Below are 20,587 nucleotides of genomic sequence, written 5' to 3' on the forward strand. Positions count from 1 at the left end.
TAAATCGAAATCTTAACACCTGTTTTGTTGCCAGAAAAAAGGGGAAAACCCTATTATCAAATTCAATAAATGTTTTGGAAATTCCCCACCACCACCACCGTCAAACCCCGGTATACAAAACAACGTGCTCGTAATGAGATATGACAAAGCATGGCAATTAGAAATACGTTAGGCCGAAGATTACAACGTCTGGTTCTGTGGGGCTCTTTATTTATTCGTTCAGTCTGTTAAATTGTTATCATCTTGAGTTCTAAACAAACCAAAACTTATGCCATTGTGTCAAATAATTTACGCGAGTATCCTGGGCAAACGCAACCGGCTCAACAACAGCGGAGTGTCGTTATATATTCTCAGACCAGGAACACATAAACCTTGGTCTTGTTACGTAAACATTTAAGAAAGGTAGCATTTCCAGCTGCTCCCCCTTATTTAGTTTTTCATCCGCCGATCTCCTGTGTGTTTAGTAAAGTGTCACGCGTGATTAATATTAAGCCTTCTGTCTTTACACCGTAACTAACACCCGCGTATTATTTTGTCCCTGGCGCGGTGGTTTATTGTTCCGCTGTTTACACAATGTGTCCACAAGGCGCCAACTGATATCAAAAGCGTAGTGTCTTTTCGGCAGAGTCAATATCGAGAATAGTGTAATTACAATGAAAGGTTTGACTGATTTTGAACACTTGATGACATACATACAAGGTTGTCTGTGGCCCGGCCTGGATGATGTAAACAGTCATAAGCCATTTAGTTTGGCGCAGTAGACAAAGCTCTAAGCTCATTCACTGCACGGTCCTTGAGCCATTTGCCCAGAAGTGCCTTATGGGTACCCCATGGGGTGGCAAATACGAACTAGTATTCTCTAGAACCATGTTCTATGTTATTAATGAATCTTTCGGTAAAGTCACGTAGATATGTTCAAAGAAAATGATCAATAATAACAGAAAACAACGATGTTTCGATCGCAACGCAAACGCAAGCGTTGCGATCAGTATGTTATAGCGTTGCGATCAGGGGCGGAGGCAGGATTTCAGGCCGGGGTGACATTCAACAAATATTAATTTCAAGAATGATTAGAGAGTCAGGCTGTTGAACTAGACGCCATCGGTTGGCGACACACTCTGGACAATGCAGTTGCACGGAGTCCGCCAGACTGAGTGTCGTACAATTATAACGCAGAATGTCACCCCTGTCACCCCCCTGGCTCCGCCCCTGGTTGCGATCGGTATGTTATAGCGTTGCGATCGGTATGTTGTAGCGTTGCGATCAGTATGTTATAGCGTTGCGATCAGTATGTTATAGCGTTGCGATCAGTATGTTATAGCGTTGCGATCAGTATGTTATAGCGTTGCGATCAGTATGTTATAGCGTTGCGATCAGTATGTTATAGCGTTGCGATCAGGTATGTTATAGCGTTGCGATCACTATGTTATAGCGTTGCGATCAGTATGTTATAGCGTTGCGATCAGTATGTTATAGCGTTGCGATCAGTATGTTATAGCGTTGCGATCAGTATGTTATAGCGTTGCGATCAGTATGTTATAGCGTTGCGATCAGGTATGTTATAGCGTTGCGATCAGTATGTTATAGCGTTGCGATCAGTATGTTATAGCGTTGCGATCAGGTATGTTATAGCGTTGCGATCAGGTATGTTATAGCGTTGCGATCAGTATGTTATAGCATTGCGATCAGGTATGTTATAGCGTTGCGATCAGTATGTTATAGCGTTGCGATCAGTATGTTATAGCGTTGCGATCAGTAAGTTATAGCGTTGCGATCGGTATGTTATAGCGTTGCGATCGGTATGTTATAGCGTTGCGATCAGTATGTTATAGCGTTGTGATCGGTATGTTATAGCGTTGCGATCAGTATGTTATAGCATTGCGATCAGTAAGTTATAGCGTTGCGATCGGTATGTTATAGCGTTGCGATCGGTATGTTATAGCGTTGCGATCAGGTATGTTATAGCGTTGCGATCAGTATGTTATAGCGTTGCGATCACTATGTTATAGCGTTGCGATCAGGTAAGTTATAGCGTTGCGATCAGTATGTTATAGCGTTGCGATCAGTATGTTATAGCGTAGCGATCACTATGTTATAGCGTTGCGATCAGTATGTTATAGCGTTGCGATCAGTATGTTATAGCGTTGCGATCAGTATGTTATAGCGTAGCGATCACTATGTTATAGCGTTGCGATCAGGTATGTTATAGCGTTGCGATCAGTATGTTATAGCGTTGCGATCAGTATGTTATAGTGTTGCGATCAGTATGTTATAGTGTTGCGATCAGTATGTTATAGTGTTGCGATCAGTATGTTATAGCGTTGCGATCAGTATGTTATAGTGTTGCGATCAGTATGTTATAGCATTGCGATCAGGTATGTTATAGCGTTGCGATCGGTATGTTATAGCGTTGCGATCAGTATGTTATAGCGTTGCGATCGTTATGTTATAGCGTTGCGATCAGTATGTTATAGCGTTGCGATCAGTATGTTATAGCGTTGTGATCAGGTATGTTATAGCGTTGCGATCAGGTATGTTATAGCGTTGCGATCAGGTATGTTATAGCGTTGCGATCAGGTATGTTATAGCGTTGCGATCAGTATGTTATAGCGTTGCGATCAGGTATGTTATAGCGTTGCGATCAGTATGTTATAGCGTTGCGATCAGTATGTTATAGCGTTGCGATCAGGTATGTTATAGCATTGCGATCAGGTATGTTATAGCGTTGCGATCAGGTATGCTATAGCGTTGCGATCAGGTATGTTATAGCATTGCGATCAGTATGTTATAGCGTTGCGATCAGTATGTTATAGCGTTGTGATCAGTATGTTATAGCGTTGCGATCAGTATGTTATAGCGTTGCGATCAGTATGTTATAGCGTTGCGATCAGGTATGTTATAGCGTTGTGATCAGTATGTTATATCGTTGCGATCAGGTATGTTATAGCGTTGCGATCAGTATGTTATAGCGTTGCGATCAGTATGTTATAGCGTTGCGATCAGGTATGTTATAGCGTTGCGATCAGGTATGTTATAGCGTTGCGATCAGGTATGTTATAGCGTTGCGATCAGTATGTTATAGCGTTGCGATCAGTATGTTATAGCGTTGCGATCAGTATATTATAGCGTTGCGATCAGTATGTTATAGCGTTGCGATCGGTATGTTATAGCGTTGCGATCGGTATGTTATAGCGTTGCGATCAGTATGTTATAGCGTTGCGATCACTATGTTATAGCGTTGCGATCAGGTATGTTATAGCGTTGCGATCAGTATGTATTAGCGTTGCGATCAGGTATGTTATAGCGTTGCGATCGGTATGTTATAGCATTGAGATCAGTATGTTGTAGCGTTGCGATCAGTATGTTATAGCGTTGCGATCGGTATGTTATAGCGTTGCGATCAGGTATGTTATAGCGTTGCGATCGGTATGTTATAGCATTGCTATCGGTATGTTATAGCGTTGCGATCAGTATGTTATAGCGTTGCCATCGGAACGTCATAGTTTTCTGTTATTTTTGATGATTTTCTTTTAACTTATCTACGTGACCTTACCAAAAGACCCAATAATATTAATTCGCTTTAAGTCACGTGTTATCTTCACAATTATCTATGATAACAAGGTCCCCGTGGTAGCTTTATAACAGAGAACGTTTTTTTAAAAATGTGTTTGATAGAGAATATTGTTTTTTTACTAGCCAAATAACGTGATATGAAAAGTCCGCGGATTATGAAAATAAACAGCAAGTATAAAACTGACAGTATGAAAACGTACAAAGTGTCATGCCCATAGTGGACACTTACCACGGTGGACATTTGCTACCCCAGGTGGGACGAGCACTATGCGTAAAGAACCACATCTGCACCCGCGTTCTGCTGACCCATACAAAAGGGTTTCGCATTAATATCTCAATCGATGGAATTTCAAGTTCGGCCGGGAGTGATCTCTGGCTCGGAATTCAACTGAGACGATTGTGAGTGGGAATCACTGCTGCCAAACCAGCCGTGCTACATTGCAGCGTTGACCTATTTCGCCCCCAAATTCATGCTCGCACGATGATCCGATGTGAACTCTCTCAGCTGCTCTTGCACGGCTTGACTGCTGTAGGACATTGCACTTTGGTCATCTGTCAATCAACGCAGCACCGCACAAGGTGCACAAACTGTAATTTGCTTACGAGGTAAAGTACTCTAAATAACAATTACAACGTTCACAGCCCGTTGTCATTCCAATGCTGGATGAAGACCTTCCCAACGCCATATCAGTTATCGGGTTTTTTTTACCATACTTCACCATACTGCTCAGTGTGGTCCAGAAAAGGGGGGACCCTGGACCCATGCGTATGCCACTCGCCACTGATGTTAGCCGTGGCCGTAAATCGAAATCGGGTCTCCGAGTTCGTAGTGCATTGCGGTAACCACTGCACCACCGCTGCACCTCCACAGTTATAAATTACCCTTATGTCATCATCATCATCATCAGCCATGATCTATCCACTGCTGGATTAAGGCCTTGGGACGGGCGACCCTAATGTATAATTCCCATATTTAGATTGCCTTGGTGCCTATTTGATTAGGCAGGAATGGATTCACACATCCAGATTTTTTATGGATTATCACGATTCTATTTTAAAAAAATATATACTTTTCGTATTTTTTTTTTACATCTCACAGCTACAGTTGTATTCAGTGCCTTAGTCCATACGTATACATCGCATATAACGTGCATACCAGTTCGAGGAACTCAGAAATAAACCATTCTCGTGCGGATGATTTTACGTGCGGCACATTGAAACAATTCATCCACGGGAACCGACGTCCCGGTCGTAGTCGTATCGCCAAAGTCGATATCCGCGCATCGCATCGTGAAACACGATGTCGCGGCCATGCCCCGTGTCTGCAAAGGCGGTGTTGGTTTGGGTTTGCGAGCGCTACCTCCGCGAAGGCTGGATCCGCGTTCCCAATGACGCGCTGCAGCAGGAACTCCAGCACAAGCCGCTCGGAGAAGGAGTTTTCGCTGAACGCGACAAATCCCATCACCAGCTCGTCCAAATCCTCCTCCTGCGGGAGGGTCGGCGGGAATAACGGCGGACGCACGCTCACGGAACGTCCATCCGTCCATCGCGCCCCACTCATTCTTTCATTCATTTCCACATCGCGAACGTAGTACACTTGCAATGCACGGTCACACACGTACCGCTGCGTAACACGTACCCCCCACACTCCGCCCTCCCTCCCCATCGCCAGCGATTCCACATCCTCCTCCTGCTGAGCGAGCGTCGGCACACGCTCTTGTAACGCCGTGCCCCCCTCTCGTTCGTTAGAGATTTGCGAACGAAGGCGGCGCTCCACCGATACTTCTTTGCGAGCGGTTTAAAGCGGCGTTGCAGTCGGCTTCACCGCTCGGGCAATTGGCCACGACTGGCATGGCAACGAGCGTCCGTCCGTTGTGCGTGCGTAAATACCTGCTATAGTTGCGCAAAATAGCGCGCCGTCACTTAACCCAATTGGCAATTGAACTACCAAACGGCCTTGGCCATATGTTTGACCCGCACCTCTGCTGAGCACGGTTGGCTACGTACGGCGGGAGAGAAGTTCAACGGTACATGCATACACATGTTGTTTTATTCTTTTGTTACAGATTTTTGTTTTTCGATTACTGGATCTTAGGTTGTGGCTAAATATAAACGAGCCGGCCCTGCCGAGATGCTGGGCTTGCATGCGCGTTTCAGCCACCCATGCTCAACCCGGCTTCTCAAGCGTGGCGGGTTGATGATGGTTGTACTAAATTAGTTTGTTCACTTAATCTGGTAAATCCTCAATTCTCAGAATGAACGCGTTTCAGTTTGATTACCACGTGACAAACACTGGTATAGCATTGCACAACCCTTGGTAATTTGATGATTTCTCACAATTCAGGTGTTTTATGTTACATATATTTAAATGGTGGTGGATGTAGCAGCCTCTAGTAGAAGTAGTATCAGGGGTCACACGATCTGGTTACGTACAAAGTACATAAGTAAAAATAATACATTTGTCCTATGCACGGTTCAAATAACGCGTGGTAAAGTGTAAAGATCGATTTAATTGATGTTTTTGCCTTCGTAAGTTGTGTGACAGAGGTCACTCTTGCAAATGAAACTTAGCCTGGTCTCTTAGAGTTCTCACTTGATTAAACAAATAAATTGAAGAATCGATGCAACGGTGCACCCGCATTGATCAGTGTGTGCTTACACACGTAACAGAGACAACATTAAGCTCACTCTGTTAATTCTCTCTCTACGAAAACATTTTAACGACCGATTTACGGACCGACATTCGCGGCTCCCAGATTTTAACTCCGCTGTTGGAAACAACGCACGAGGCTTCGAACGCGCGCCTCCCGCGTAAAGCCTAGCTACAGCAATAACGACGACGCAATGGATGTCACGATAAAACAGCTGGCTGCAAGCATCATAGAGTGAATAGCAGCTGCATTGATTAAAATACACCACGTGAGAAACGCAAAATATAACTATGGCCGAGTGATATTGACAAAATGCGGAACGCCAATTTAGCATTGTATCCCTGTACACACAAAAGCACAGCTGACACGTAGCTGTGCTGGCACAACAAGCTCGTACCAAAGAGAGCACGCACAGCACGGGGCAGTGTACACACAGGTGAGGGTGAGTGCGTGACAACGGCTCGGCGGACAGATAATGATCACCCCCGCGGTGAAGGGACGCAACCCCTTCGCTCGTTCACTCGTTCATCCCAGCTGGCTTACGAGCGCACTCATCAGCTTTTGTTACGTTTTCTGTGTCCACGTGAAAAAAAGTATCGACACGTGACTCACGAAGTTTGGTGGCCGTCCGAAACAGACCGCCTATGTGCTGGATCGCTGCGATTCGGTTGTCGCCATCCGATCCAAGGCCCCGTTCTACCTTTTAAAAGCACGGTTCGCGGAATCAGCGGCCTCCATTGAGTGTGCGGGTCATGTTGAACCCATTCCACACAGCATGTACGAATATTGCGAGCTCAAAGAATCGATGTCAATCGATTATTAGACGCATCCTTACACCACCGAAATTACATTTTCTCCGAGTAGTTTGTCTGAGCAGTTAACCTCTCGTAATAAATATTAATGAGGTGGCACGCTTTGGCATGAACGCGGTGACCTGAGTTTGATACCCAGCCACAGCTAAAGTCAAATATGGAGCGATCGCTGGGTTACGCCCTTCACCAACCCACACCGATTGGCGTGAAGTATTTTTATCAATAAAAAATAACCTCTACCCAAATGACACGCGTAGAGGCTTTCCACCAGTGGATCTACTTGGCACCCTGTTGTCTTTCTCTCGCAGACACGGCCACTCGATGAGGCGCGCCGCATCGCGGTCGTACGCGGAGAGACTACGAACGGAGTCGGAGCCGACGCCAAGAAGTGTTAAGGGGGGGGGGGGGGGGGGGAGAGAGGAGGAAAAAAAAGGGCGAAAAAAAAACTGGTGCAAATTTTCTAAATCAAATTGGTCTGGCACCAATGCGCAGGTGATGTGAAGACTCCGTGTCAGCTCAGGCTCACCAGTAGTTGGCGTAAACAAGCGCCGCTCCACCGCTCGCGATAATTGAGGAACAGTTTCTGTTTGCCATGCCTTGGTGTGGCCGCAGGGACTGCGGGCTTCGCAATTTTAACGATGAGATCTGCGTCCGCACAATTAACAGGATGCGGAATTCCTATTTCAGGAGACGGAGTCAGCGGAGCGCCTCGCGCTGCGCTTTGTTCCGCCGACAAACGACGGGGCGACCGACCGAGCGTTGCCGCGTTCGCTTTGCGATGCTTACGACCGTGGGCACCGGAGTTCAATTCCCAAACCATGGCTAACATCAGCGGCATGCAGTCACACGGTTTAAAGAACGGCACATGAGCAACACAGAATGAGACCTTCATCCAGCAGTGGATTGACAAAGGCACTGTACACGTGAGCACACGTGCACATGTCCACAATGCAGTTCGGGAGTCAGGTCAATGCGTGACAAGAGTATTTTTACATTGTGACCGGAACATAAATCAGTTCAGCGTGCAGATGAATGAACTTAAACAAATATATGTCATACGTCCAGAAGCCATGTGAACAAAAACCTTCGGTAAACCGAAATGATGATGTCATACAAAATGATTCACATACAAAGCAATGCATTGCGCCGTAACAATGCTTCCAATAAACGGCACACACGTGGCTGCATTGTGTGTATGTGTGTGTGTACAGCCCTCTGTCATTCCTGCTGGAAGAGGGCCTCCTCCATGCCATGAGGATCGTGGGGTTTATTCGACCAAATGAACGTGGGGACCATGGACGTGGGGATAAAGAAGTGGTGGACAACAATTGACTTTGCTTCACTGCCCTCCGTTTCAGTTTTTTTTTTACTTCAGTTTCTTTATTTTGGTATAGCCCTGTGAGCCATTCGGCTCTTGAATCGGGTGCAACCGCAACAAACAAAAAACCAAAAAAACACGAACAAGAAAAACATCTTAAAGTGACGCAGCTCGTGATGCAGCGCCGGAGCCGTACGTGCGACGTCATCCCGGTCGCATCTTTAAAAAATTCGTAAAACCCCTGCCTTACATCCCCCATGATGCGGACGCTCCCGCTTGCAGAAGCGTGCGTTCTAGAGTATTTGGCTGCTGTACATTTCTACGTGATGAGCCACTTCGTTCAGCTATCACTTGTGGCCAGGTCACTCCTGACAAAAAGAGTAAAGCGGTAGGCTTTACCTGGTATAACAAAAAAAAAAACATGTTTATAGTTGAAATAGTAATGGTTAAAAAAAAAAACATTTTCCCGTGCAGTGCCTCGAGCTGCCGACTGATGCCCCTTTTCGGCGCTGCCACGCAAATTCCGAACCGTGCCGCACTGCAACCGCGCTCCGGACGAACGAAGCTCGCGTCGCGTGCGACGTGCGGCGCGCGGCCGTACCTGCAGGAAGGGGTAGAGCGCAGACGCAAGCTCGTAGAAGTCCACGACGCCGCCACACGCCACGCAGCCCGCCGCCTCGGCGAGGAGACTCGCGTAGCGCACGGCGGCTCCGTCCAGACCGCCGCTCAGCGCCAGCGCGAAAACCCTGCACAGCTGCGGCGACGGCCGCCGCGGGTGCCAAGACCGACACCACGGCGACGATCGCTTAGGCGTTAAAGTCACGGGCATCAGGAACGGCAAAACGATGGCGCGACTCCCTGCCTGGGACCAGGCTGCGTGGTGGTCGGACGGTGGCGATACGGCGATGGATCGCGTTGAAGCTATCGGAGCTCTGGAGATGTATCTCCTCGTACGTGCTGCGGGCTCTCTCCGGGGCTCTCCGGTTTCGGCCCACACGCTGAGCGCTCGTTTGCGCCGTTGGTCAATCACCCTGATGCATGGCCGTCCTCCCCTTAAGCATTGAGGCTCAGTGAGGCCTTCCTCGATAATAAATGGCATATTTATTCTTCGTCCTGTGCATCTCATTTTGTTGTTTCATAACCAGCCACTTGACAGTTACGAACAGGACACAGCAAAACAAACCGGGATTTGTTTCCCACTGCGGGCGATTGAGTGCGCATGCATGCGTGTGCGTGCGTTTGGAAGTATTTACTTGCATTTTTGCATGTAAATACTTGTGACCCGAGTTCGATTCCCACTCACGGCCAATACCATTGACGATTATCTGAACCGGTCCTTAGCCTCCCCTAGGTCAACTCAGCTTCAAATGAGGAGACAAAGGCGGCCTGGCGCGGTGTTGGCCACCCACCGCCCTCGTGTGCCGTGCCGGCCTTCATAGGTGCTGCTCGCTAACAGCACTTGCCCCAACAGTCCGGTAAGGCTAGACGGTGGATCTTTGTCTTTGCTGTTGTGGTACCTTGTTGGAGGTGCCGTGCTTCATAACCGCGCTGAGGAAATGGTGCGCGGCCTCTCCCTCCAGCTCGTCCGTGTAGCGCTCAGCGATGAACTTCCACAGGCAGCCCTGGCGCAGCCACACGAGGGGAAAGCACCCGGCGAGGGTAACGACACGACCACTGCACCCCGAGTGTGCTCGAGCTCGCAAGCTAAAGCAGGCTTTTGAACCTGCTTAGTGCTTGGATGGGAGACTGCCTGGGAATGCCAGGAGTATCTGCGGCGCCCGTGAGATGTCGCCAAGGAGATGGTAGCAGCAGCAGCAGCGATGGATTAAATCCATCAGCAAAACAATTATTAAAATTGCAAGAGAAAATATTAAACCAATTAAATGTGAATTTTACATGGCCAGGAGATGTAAATGCGGCAATAGATTCTGGAATCTCTCAGCAAAGAGCTCTCAGTGTTATCCCCGTTCACGTGTAGTTATTCTTTGGGTAGTCTGGTTTCTGACACGACAGAGGCAAATCATGATGGATGAAGTTGGTCACCCCAATGCAGGACCCTCCTGAAAAATGAGTCGGTGAGACTTTTGCTGGTGCACACCAAGGTCGTTATTAAAATAATTCTTAAAGCATTTCTAGTTTTCTAATTCCGTTTTTGAGTGGGAGGAAACCACAGTACCAAGGACAAAGCCACACATTGCCAGTATAGAGCATTCCCAACATCCATATGGATAGGTCAACGCTGGTCTAGAGCACTCCCAACATCCATATGGATAGGTCAACGCTGGTCTAAAGCACTCCTAACATCCAGATGGATAGGTCAACACTGGTCTAGAGCACTCCCAACATTCATATGGATAGGTCAACGCTGGTCTAGAGCACTCCCAACATCCAGATGGATAGGTCAACGCTGGTCTAGAGCACTCCCAACATCCATATGGATAGGTCAACGCTGGTCTAGAGCACTCCCAACATCCAGATGGATAGGTCAACGCCCTTCTGAGCCCATTGCTCAGGCCACGTCATAGATCTGGAGGTGTTTGTGTCTCGTGCAGATGAGTGGTCAAACAACGATGCCACTAAAGGCTATAGGCGTGTGGCACTATGCAAGCAGTAGTCTTATTATAAATAGGCCTGTGCCACTATGCCCAGATAGTATTAGTGTGAGTATTAAACATGCAAATAGGAATCATGCATCAAGTTTATACAGCAGCCTCGCTGAATGAGACTTCAATGTCAATTTCACAAACAGTTTTTCTTCCAATTACCAGTTTGTGTGTCACAAATTGCTTGTGATTTTTTTTGTTTGTCAATAAAGAAAGTGTTGCATTGATTTAACCAGTGTTCTCATTTGCCTTGCTTTCTGGATAACACACGATCACGTGACTTGGCAATAACATCCGTAACTCCAACTTCGCACAAAGGCAATTTGAGCTTTAATTAAATTAGGATTCATTAAGCAGTTGAATTTGCTTAATTACAATGTATTTAACATCCAGTGCGACATGAACAAACACTGTTTTAAACAGAAATAATGTCGCAAAAACAAGTTCAAAATACAAAACTGCGTCCAAAGTCATGATGCGTTGCTGCGGGACATGATGGAAACTATAACATTCTAAAATTCCACCCTATAAATAAAAATACGATTTATTTCACCAGCCTATTGGGTTTGCAGACGTAATATTATCCAGCAGAATTAGTTTTCGTGGAACAAAGTCCGCTCCGACAAAACTGGTTGCTGTCGAGTCAATGCGTCGGGATGGATAGCTGCGTGTACGCATTATATGTTGAACGTCTTTCGCATCGTACGTAGCCGACCGTGCTAATCGGAGGTGCGGGAAAAAAAATGCCTCCGTTGCGCACGTTACGCTGGGAGTACCCGATGGCTCACCAGGACGGACGGACTGGGAGCGCCGGCACGACCCGCGTCGTCATTCCACAGCAAAGTGGCCACAAACTGCTCCACCAGAAACAAGCAGCGCTCCTGAGCGAAAACAAAAAAAACGTTCAGAAAACAACGGCGATAGACTCAAGGCAGGGGTCCGGCAAAACCCGCCGCTCCGGAGTCACGTGCGGCTCTTTGAGGACTGGCCTCGTGACGTCGTTTATTAAGGACCCCCACCGTCTACGCATTCACGTGCATTGCTGCTCCTGAAATATTGTTTACCGAATTCGGAAAAAAAATTGTCTCTTCTTGTTATGTTTGGTTGCCGACCCCTGAATCAGGTCAACACATTATCCTTACGCCAGGATGCGAGCAAAATATATAAAAATGCTCGTATTTAAGCATTTAACAAAAAAAAATCACAGCCCTTTGTCAATCCACCGGTGGATGAAAATATCCCCCATGCCATGTCAATCATGGGGGTTTATTTGGCCATACTTCACCATGCTGGTGAGTATAGGTTCGTGAAGGAGGGGAGGGCCCAGGACTGGTTCAGACATTACTCGTTCGCCACTGATGTTAGCCGTGGCTGGAATTCGAAAGCAAGTAACTGGTTTTGAAGAACAGCGCGCTAACCACTGTGCCACCACTCCCCCCACCCCACCTGCCACCTCCATTATGCCTTTACAAAAATTAAAATGTAATCATCCTCCAAGTCATTTGGAAGAAAACCAAAATGCACATGGTAAAGATGATTATTAATAACATCCAAATATTCGTGAACATCAAGGTATAGTCTTAAAATGTTTTGTCCTGAGGGGAATATTACCTGCACGCATGTGTAAGTCTTAATTTGTGTAATCGCCCACATTATTCATATGCCGTATTGGATTATCTGTGGTGATGGAGGGGAGGGGTGGAGCGGATGAATAATAAAAAAAAAACATTGATAAAGCAAGACATCTACTTGAGGATATAAACACGAGTATTTTGGTTATTCATAGACTCCGGCCGGCAGCACACGGCGACTTGATTGTACCAAGACATCAAGATACGGTCCCCCGCAGTCTAGTAGTGTCCGGCCCATCTCCTCACCTACCTACTCATCCACTCGCTCACCTACTCACGCACTCGCTTGCTCACATTAGTAGTGTCCGGCTCTTCTCGTCTACCTAGTCACCAACTCACTCACCCAATCAATCAAATCACATTCGTAGTGTCCAAGCCCATCTCCTCATCTACCGCCTCACTCACCCACGTGCACACGTTAGTAGTTTGCCGGCCATCTCTTCCCATTTCTACTCACCCATTCGATCACCCACTGACTCCCTCACCCACTCACGCACGTTAGTAGTGTCCGGGCCCTCTCCGTGAAACTCACTGCTGGTCACCGTTCGCAATTTGTCTGCAAGTCCCAACCAGTTCTGCAGTAGTCAAGTCAAGACAGAACACTTCAGTAAAGCTTATAATCAAAATGAGAATCTGTATTCATCCTGGAGAAATCCAATGAGCTTTGAAGCTCCCTTTCACAGCTTACAAACCATAACCATGGCACCTTTGTGACGGAAACCTTTGCGCTGTAGGAATGGCGCGAATACCACGTGTATTGATTTATCATGTACTTTTCCTTACCTAAGCAGGACGGGGGAAGGAGGTGACGATTTAGAATGTGTAATCTTATATTGGTTTACTTGCCAATTCGTTTGTGGTCATGTGGCCAAATGAGTCACTGTCTGCAAACGGTGTTAATCCACAGCCCAGATAATCCAACCACAGTTGATCGACAGTGATCTGCACTTTAGGCCCATGATTTCCCGGTTCTTTTTCTTGTTGCTCAAATTGAACTGAAGTGCTGATTGTGCGGAAGGAAGTTCGGCCGGATGGCAGTAAAGATTTACAGGCGTAGCCCTGCTCGTTCCTCGCGCCTTCAGTGAGCCTCTAACGAGAGACAGAGCGAACACACCTGAGCACGGCATTGCGCTCTGCCACTTCTTACGTGTCACCGAAAACGCCGTGGCCGACATCGTAATCGCTTATTCACATTCCAGCGTGTGCCAAATCAGTCGTGTGACATTTTTAATAAACCGTCATCACTGACAGCTCTTTCTCAATGCCCTGCTGGATGAAGGTATCCAAGCATCGTCAGTCATGCGGAATGTTTTGACCATACTTCACCATGCTGGTGAGTGCGGGTTGTTGGGGGGGGGGTGCCACTGACGTTAGCCACGGCTGGGAATCGAACTCCGTTCCCCAGGGTCGTAGCACAAGGGATGCTAAGGCACTGCCCCACTGACTTGTGAGCCACTGCTCTGCACGCACAAATGGTTGTAGTAATATGTAAACAAAGCCCGAAAGGGTCGTCACTCCACGGAGACGGAGCGATGGAATTAACTCGTGTGCAGGAGCCAGATTAAGAAATGGTGATGGCCGGGTGTGGGAGGGGGGGTGAGACGTTAATCCAATGGTGGATAGATCACAACGGAGCTTGGTGATGGTGAGACCTATGACACTGCAGCAAGGATCATGATGACACTGATTGCTGCGCCCTCTAAAGCGCGCTTTACTCCTCCCATCCCCTCCAAACGCAATTAGATGCTCGGTACACTTGAAGGCAGCGGGTGACCTTCACATTGCACCTGTAATTGGATCAATTACGTGGACACCCTTCTCTGAAAACGACATTTGCCTTGTGTGTGCCCCCTTTTGTGCAGTAAACGGGCAACAAAACACGGGCGATGGAGACTGTATGAGCTCTAAATAGAAGCATCCCCAATGGCAAATCAATGGTGCCTCTCATCCACCAGCGCCACAGCAGAATGTATCCTATCCAGTATATCTTGCCCTCTGCTGCTACAGATACGCGACTGGTCCAGAAATGCGCTTCCTTAGCGAAAGCCTGGAATCAAACTGAAGTCTCGCAAATCATTGCTCCACCCACTACCCCCTCTGCCATCATTGGCATTAAATCATCGTTTCTAACGCACAACGGCGATTGGATGCATGCATCCCGAGCAGCAGTAATCACGATAATTAATCGACGCGTCACGCGCTCGCTCGCCGACTCGCGCCGAGACTCCAGCTCATGATGTTCGTCCGACAGCCGCATCGCAGCCTGTCGGCCCACCGAGCCACTCCAGATCACCTCTGGACTTTAATTCCATCGAATCCAGTAATGTGCAAATAATATTTTTAAGCGTTAATTGAGTCTCGGAGGCACGTCTATAATGAGTTTTCGGCAAACAAAACTATAAAGTTAATTTCCTCTAATGGAAAGGCCCCCCGCGGTTTCCCAAAGACTGTGGGAGATGAGCTGTCACGCCGCAAAGTGACGGCGGTATTTATAAACACAACAGAGCGAAACGTCACTGGCAGACTCGCACATGCAGGAAGCGGGTTAATCAAGAGGGTTTCATGGAGGCGTGTGGGTTTTTTTTACTGGCATAATAATAATAAACAGCAAGTCAACGCATGTGCTCGAGAATATTCGCAGCAGGTTAAATAACACCATCAATCTGTTAGGAAGAACCGAGAAACAAGCCGATGCCACAAACAAAATCTGGTGACTTTTTTTGTCTTAAGTGTGAAGCAAGCTCAGCTGGAAACAAACCGTAATAAATGATTCCGTGGAAATTACCGTGTAATGACTGCAACGCGCAACTAATATGTGCCAATTGAAAAGTACGAAGGCATTTTCGTCACTTGCGATGATTACAAAGACGGTCCCACAAACTGACCCCCTTTGCGAGCGCAATTTCTTGATTTTTTTTTATCTGCGAGGCGCTAAAAATAAAAAATGGCCGTGCGTCTCACGGGAGAGTTTGGGCCGACCGTCTGCGCGTGTTCAGGTGTCTGACCGCGGGGGTTCGTTCGACGCAACACTTAATTCTGTCGCGCGCTACCCCACGGTGAAATTACCTGCTTTGCATTGCTCACACAAACAAACAACAAAAATCCCCCCCCCCCACCCCGCGTGGCCTTTGAAGAGACTGTTGGGGAAATCGCTGTTCGCGAGCACCTATGAAGGCCGGCACGCCACACGAGGGGGTGGCCAACACCACGCACGGCTGCCTTTGTTTCCCCAGTGACGATAATTATACACCACACCAGGTACTCATTTGAGGCTGAGTCAACTTCGGGGAGGCCCAGGACTGGCTCAGATAATCGTCACTGGTGTTGGCCATGAGCAGGAATCGAACTCGGGACGCCAGGTTCGTAGTGCAGCGCACGAACCGCTGCACTACCGCTCTCCTTACTCGCACAAACACACACACACGCAGCACGCACACACACACACACACGTGCACGCTGGATACATAAGAGGAACTGACGTGCTTGAATGACGGTGGAAACAGGGCAGATCACGGTACGTACCAAAGTTATGTTTCTTGGAAGGTCGCTTATTTCTTGGTGCCTTTTCTTAAATTCCTTCCAGATACACTCAAACGATTCATCCTGTGTGGGAAAGGAAATGTTAAAATCGTATGAAAACACGAAGGGAAATCTAATAGGGCTAAACCTAAACCGTCATCGCCATATCCTGTGCGGTAGATAACGAGTATGCAGGCGGTGCAACTGCACTGAGGGCCCATGGGTCGGAGAGGCCCAGGCGCCAGGCTACAGGACCCATGGCCAACCACGCTACGCTACTGGTTCCTTGTCCCGGCAACCCTTGGCCCCAAGCGCAAGTTCAGTTGAGGAAACCAACGGGAATTATTATAATACTCCACAGGACAATACGTTGATTTTGTTGCACGTTTTTTCTATTGCCAACCGGGACACATTTAAGTCTTGCACGCATTCTCAAGTGAGCTGTGCCCAGACTCCAGTTCACCCGATTGAGGTCGAGTTTTAAAAGATCGAGCAAAGTTGCAGCGGGAAGGACGCCTTCTGCAGTTCGGTATTGGGGAAGTAAAGTGCCGTGGTAGCAATGTAAAATCTAAACGAGCCTCCTTCACCTCGTACGTATGGCTTTTCTCCAGGGCACTCACTCCAGTTTCCTCGCGGGCGGAATAAAAATAAAATCCTGAACAACGGTGTTCGGCTACCACTGGCCGAGGTTGTTGCGGTTGTGCTGCTGCTGCTGCTGCATCTCTCCGGTGTGTTTTCTGGTCGTACCGCGTGGTATGTGGCATGGTGTCCGACCTTCCTCTCCGTCGGACATCATGCCAAACAACACGCGGCGGTACAACCCGAGAAACAAAACGGATTTCATTTATTTATAAACATATATACATGTATATTGAACTTCTTACATAGCCAACCGGCTGACTGGAGGTGCGAAATATATCACGGTTGCTTGAACAGAGGCACAAAGTGCAAAGCTGCCAGCAATAATAACATTATGAAAATTATCATGGACGAAACTTCACACGATACAGTGCTGCATTGGACAAACATCCCAAGCAAGGCCATCCAGAAAGAAACAAGAATCCTGCGATTGCCCTCAATGAATCCCGCCCTCCCGTATAAATGAAGGGATAATGATAACACCGTTATTACAGGACGCCGGCGCGGGTGAAACGTGCGGATTTGCATTTCCGATGAGCGCAGACACTGAGCGCAATCGTGCCCCGTGGCACCGCACGGCCTGGGAACGGGCACCACACTGGCAGAACCAAAACAGGCGCTGTGCTTGCGCTCCAGTGGGCATCAGAGCAGGGGTTAAGCATACCCTTCCCGGGTGGTTAACTACACAGATTTTGGCACAACGGGGGAGATGGGGTAGGGTGGAAGGGGGAGGGGGGGGGACGTGAGGAGGAGTGAGCGGCTGGAGGGGCAGCCGTTGCGACCGAAGGACGCAGGGGAGGAGATGGTAAATGAGAGTGCGTGGAGGGAAGAGTGGGCGGCGGGGGGATAGGCAGAGGTCAAGACTCCGTGGGGGTGCGTTATTCTGGCTCCCAGACGCGCTTTTCCGAACGGATCAAAGTGGCTACAACGGGTCAGTGGCCAGGGACACTGTGTGGAAAAACGATGCCGTCCCCCGCGGACAGACCCCTTGCCACGCTGCAGACAATTGTCCCGCTCCGCTACCCACCCCCCTCCCTCACGCCGCCCCCCGCCCATCATCCCCCCCCCCTCCGCTACCACCCCCCCGCCTCTCCTCTCTCGCCTTCAGCCAACGCTCAAGGGATAATGTATGTCGTAATGAGCCGACCAGATTACACTGAAAGTATGCGCGTTTTAGTTGTTGTGAATATATTATTAATGAAATCTAATTGCCGCTCTAAACTAATGAAATGTTCACGCGAGCTCGCGCGCGCGTGCGGAGATAAATACCAAAACATGAGCGAGCCGCCGCGAATATATTATTTGTGTGCGCGTGCGTGGGTGTGTGCCGTAGCTAACGGCGTGACGATGGCGAGAATTCAATGAAGCATTTGGTCCACGAGAGCAGGAGTGCAGGTTGTGATCGCCGTGCCGTGCGACTAACTCAGACCGCAGCCGGGTGGCATCTGACCTGGTCCCAGGCATCTTTTGCCACGAAATGAGCGCGTAATTTCAGTTCCAGCGTCATTTGAACCTTATGGCGGGACCCCGGGGGCCCGAATAAACGGAAGTCAAAATCGTAATGATTTAATTTTATTTTTGGTGACTCCGTCCCACCGCGCACATAAACGCCGCGACCCACCTGGCGCGGATCATTCTGTTGTCATGTCGTCCAAGCGCAGCGAGGACGAATGCCGTAGTCATAAACAAAACTTTTAAACTTTGATTAGCGCATCGTGTAGAGCCCATCGAGAGGAATAGATTGCAGCATCGTTCGCCTTCGACAGACATCAAATGACGTCGCAACGCAGAAAGAGCCGGGGGCTTATGGGACCCTGGGGTCCCGCCATAAGGTTCATTTCACCAATCACGTGTTTGCTACCTGGTGATCTTCCAAGGGGCGGTGCGTGAGGCCAGATATCGGCGGTCGATCTTCGGAGGGCGCTGCCACATCAGCGGCAGTTACGGCGGCGGCAAGGCTTGCGCCTTGCCCTGGCAGTGACCCACCGGTGGGAGACCCGTCGCTCTTGCCGCCACCACCACTTTTGTCAGAGGAGGAAAGCAAGGAGAACAATATTAATTAAAAAAAAATATATATAGGGGTTTTTTTTTTATAAAAAAAAACACGTTATTTGGTTTGCAAGTTTGCACAACGTCTTGTCTACAAGTATTTCTGGTGTTGTTGTTCGCACGCATGTTTTGGACATTGCATGTCCTACTTGCCGATAATATTAACACAACAAAGAACACGCATGTTAACAGGATCGTTGCATGAATTTTTTTTTATATACTCCACCAAATGTCCCACTGCATTATTTTTTTTAATTTACTTGACTGCCACCACCGCACATCTGCGGGATGTGACACAGGCGCGCGCTAAAACGTAATAAAGGATGCGTCAATTCTTGCACAACGCTGGCACGGGAATACTTGTGGTTGCCGTGTGCCTCGACAGATTAATGGTGATGTCGCGTGCAGGTGTCGGGAATGCTTGAGACACGTTGGGGAGGGGAGAGGAGTTTGCCGAGGAGGAAGAAGGTGGGTGGGGTGGAGTATTTTACGTCGGCAGGAGGCCAAGCCAGAGAGCCAGAGGGTGGTAACTGTCGAAACACCAGAAGGGAAATAGGTGAGACCCATGCACAGGTGCTAAAAGTGGAAGAATCCAGAGCACGCTGCCGCCCAAATGAGCATCAATACAGTGGGCCATGTCACGTCTACAGCCCTGAGCCATCGGTGAAAATGTCACGTTTCTGTGGCGGGTGGCGAGTCTATCTGTTGCACAACAAACAGTGTATTTATATATGTATGTTGAGCTTATTTTGCGCCGTACGTGGCCAACCGTGCTAACCGGAGGTGAGACTACCGACTTATTGAGAGCATGGGCTCAATCAACGGCCCACCCAACCCCACGACCACGAGCTGAACTCGCAACCATTCCGATTGCGAGCCTCTCGCTGTACCGCCGAGCCACCTGGCCGGATTAAAATATAATTATATTCTTATTATTTATATATCTCACGGCACCTGAACGTGCCTCGGCGCGCACGTGTGTGTGTGTGCGTGTCGCGGTGGAAGTACCGCTGGCGGGGGCCTCGGGGAAATTATCCGCTTAATAAGCGGCGGTTTTGACTCCCGGCACAGCGGCCCCTGAGAACAGCGCATGCCACCTACAGCGGAGTCGTCTGCACAAAGACAAAAATCCCCCCGCCCGTATGTAGCCTCAACAGGCTGATGGGGCAAGTGCTGTGAGTAGCGCCTATGAAGGCCGGCACACGGCACAAGAGGGGATGGGTGGCCAGCACCACGCCCGGCCGCCTTTATGACTCGCACAATTGTTTACACGTCGCACCAGGTGTACTCATTTGAGGCCGATTCGACTCACGGGAGGCCCAGGACCGGTTCAGATTATCGTTATTGGTGTTGGCTGTGAGCGGGAATCGAACTCGGGTTGCCATATTCACAGCACAGCGTGGAAAACCGCAAAACCACCGCTCCCCACGTCTGCACGCACACTCCCGCACGCACGGGCACTGTATGCAGGAAATTCGCTCTTTAGTGCCGGTCACACGAAAACAAAGGTAGCCCTGGTGGGACGCTTCCACGAGGGTGTAAAACTTCTGGCCAAGATTTTTGTGCGACGGTTTGCGTGGACGTGTTTAACGGAATTTTTTTTCGTAATATTTCGGGGCAGAATTATCGTACTTAATATATATGCATATATACGCCTCGATGTGTATCCGTGTGTTTGGTGTTGCGTCAGTTACGTTTGGGCTACCGGGGCACCTCGAGTTATCCGTTTTCAATGCACTGCAAGAAGAAAGCCTCTGCAAGCCGATGTCACAGTCTGATACGCACATTTTTT

General features: G+C 48.5%; 1 protein-coding gene across 3 annotated transcripts in view; it reads right to left on the reverse strand.

The window, feature by feature from the left end:
• LOC116941278 (uncharacterized) overlaps window positions 1–20,587 on the reverse strand; it is a 96,234-nt gene that overhangs the window by 11,782 nt on the left and 63,865 nt on the right. For all 3 annotated transcript variants that reach the window (XM_032952154.2, XM_076066343.1, XM_032952156.2), the window contains 6 exons: window positions 18,608–18,767; window positions 16,111–16,191; window positions 11,746–11,838; window positions 9,872–9,976; window positions 8,956–9,108; window positions 4,934–5,059 (listed from right to left, as the gene is read on the reverse strand). In XM_032952154.2, coding sequence (XP_032808045.2) covers window positions 4,934–5,059; window positions 8,956–9,108; window positions 9,872–9,976; window positions 11,746–11,838; window positions 16,111–16,191; window positions 18,608–18,767 — 718 coding nt within the window. The remainder of the gene's footprint in view (window positions 1–4,933; window positions 5,060–8,955; window positions 9,109–9,871; window positions 9,977–11,745; window positions 11,839–16,110; window positions 16,192–18,607; window positions 18,768–20,587) is intronic.

The sequence above is a fragment of the Petromyzon marinus genome, chromosome 11, assembly GCF_048934315.1.
Source record: "Petromyzon marinus isolate PM22_M1 ecotype Great Lakes invasive population chromosome 11, UKy_Petmar_22M1.pri1.0, whole genome shotgun sequence".
Classification (NCBI taxonomy): domain Eukaryota; kingdom Metazoa; phylum Chordata; class Hyperoartia; order Petromyzontiformes; family Petromyzontidae; genus Petromyzon; species Petromyzon marinus.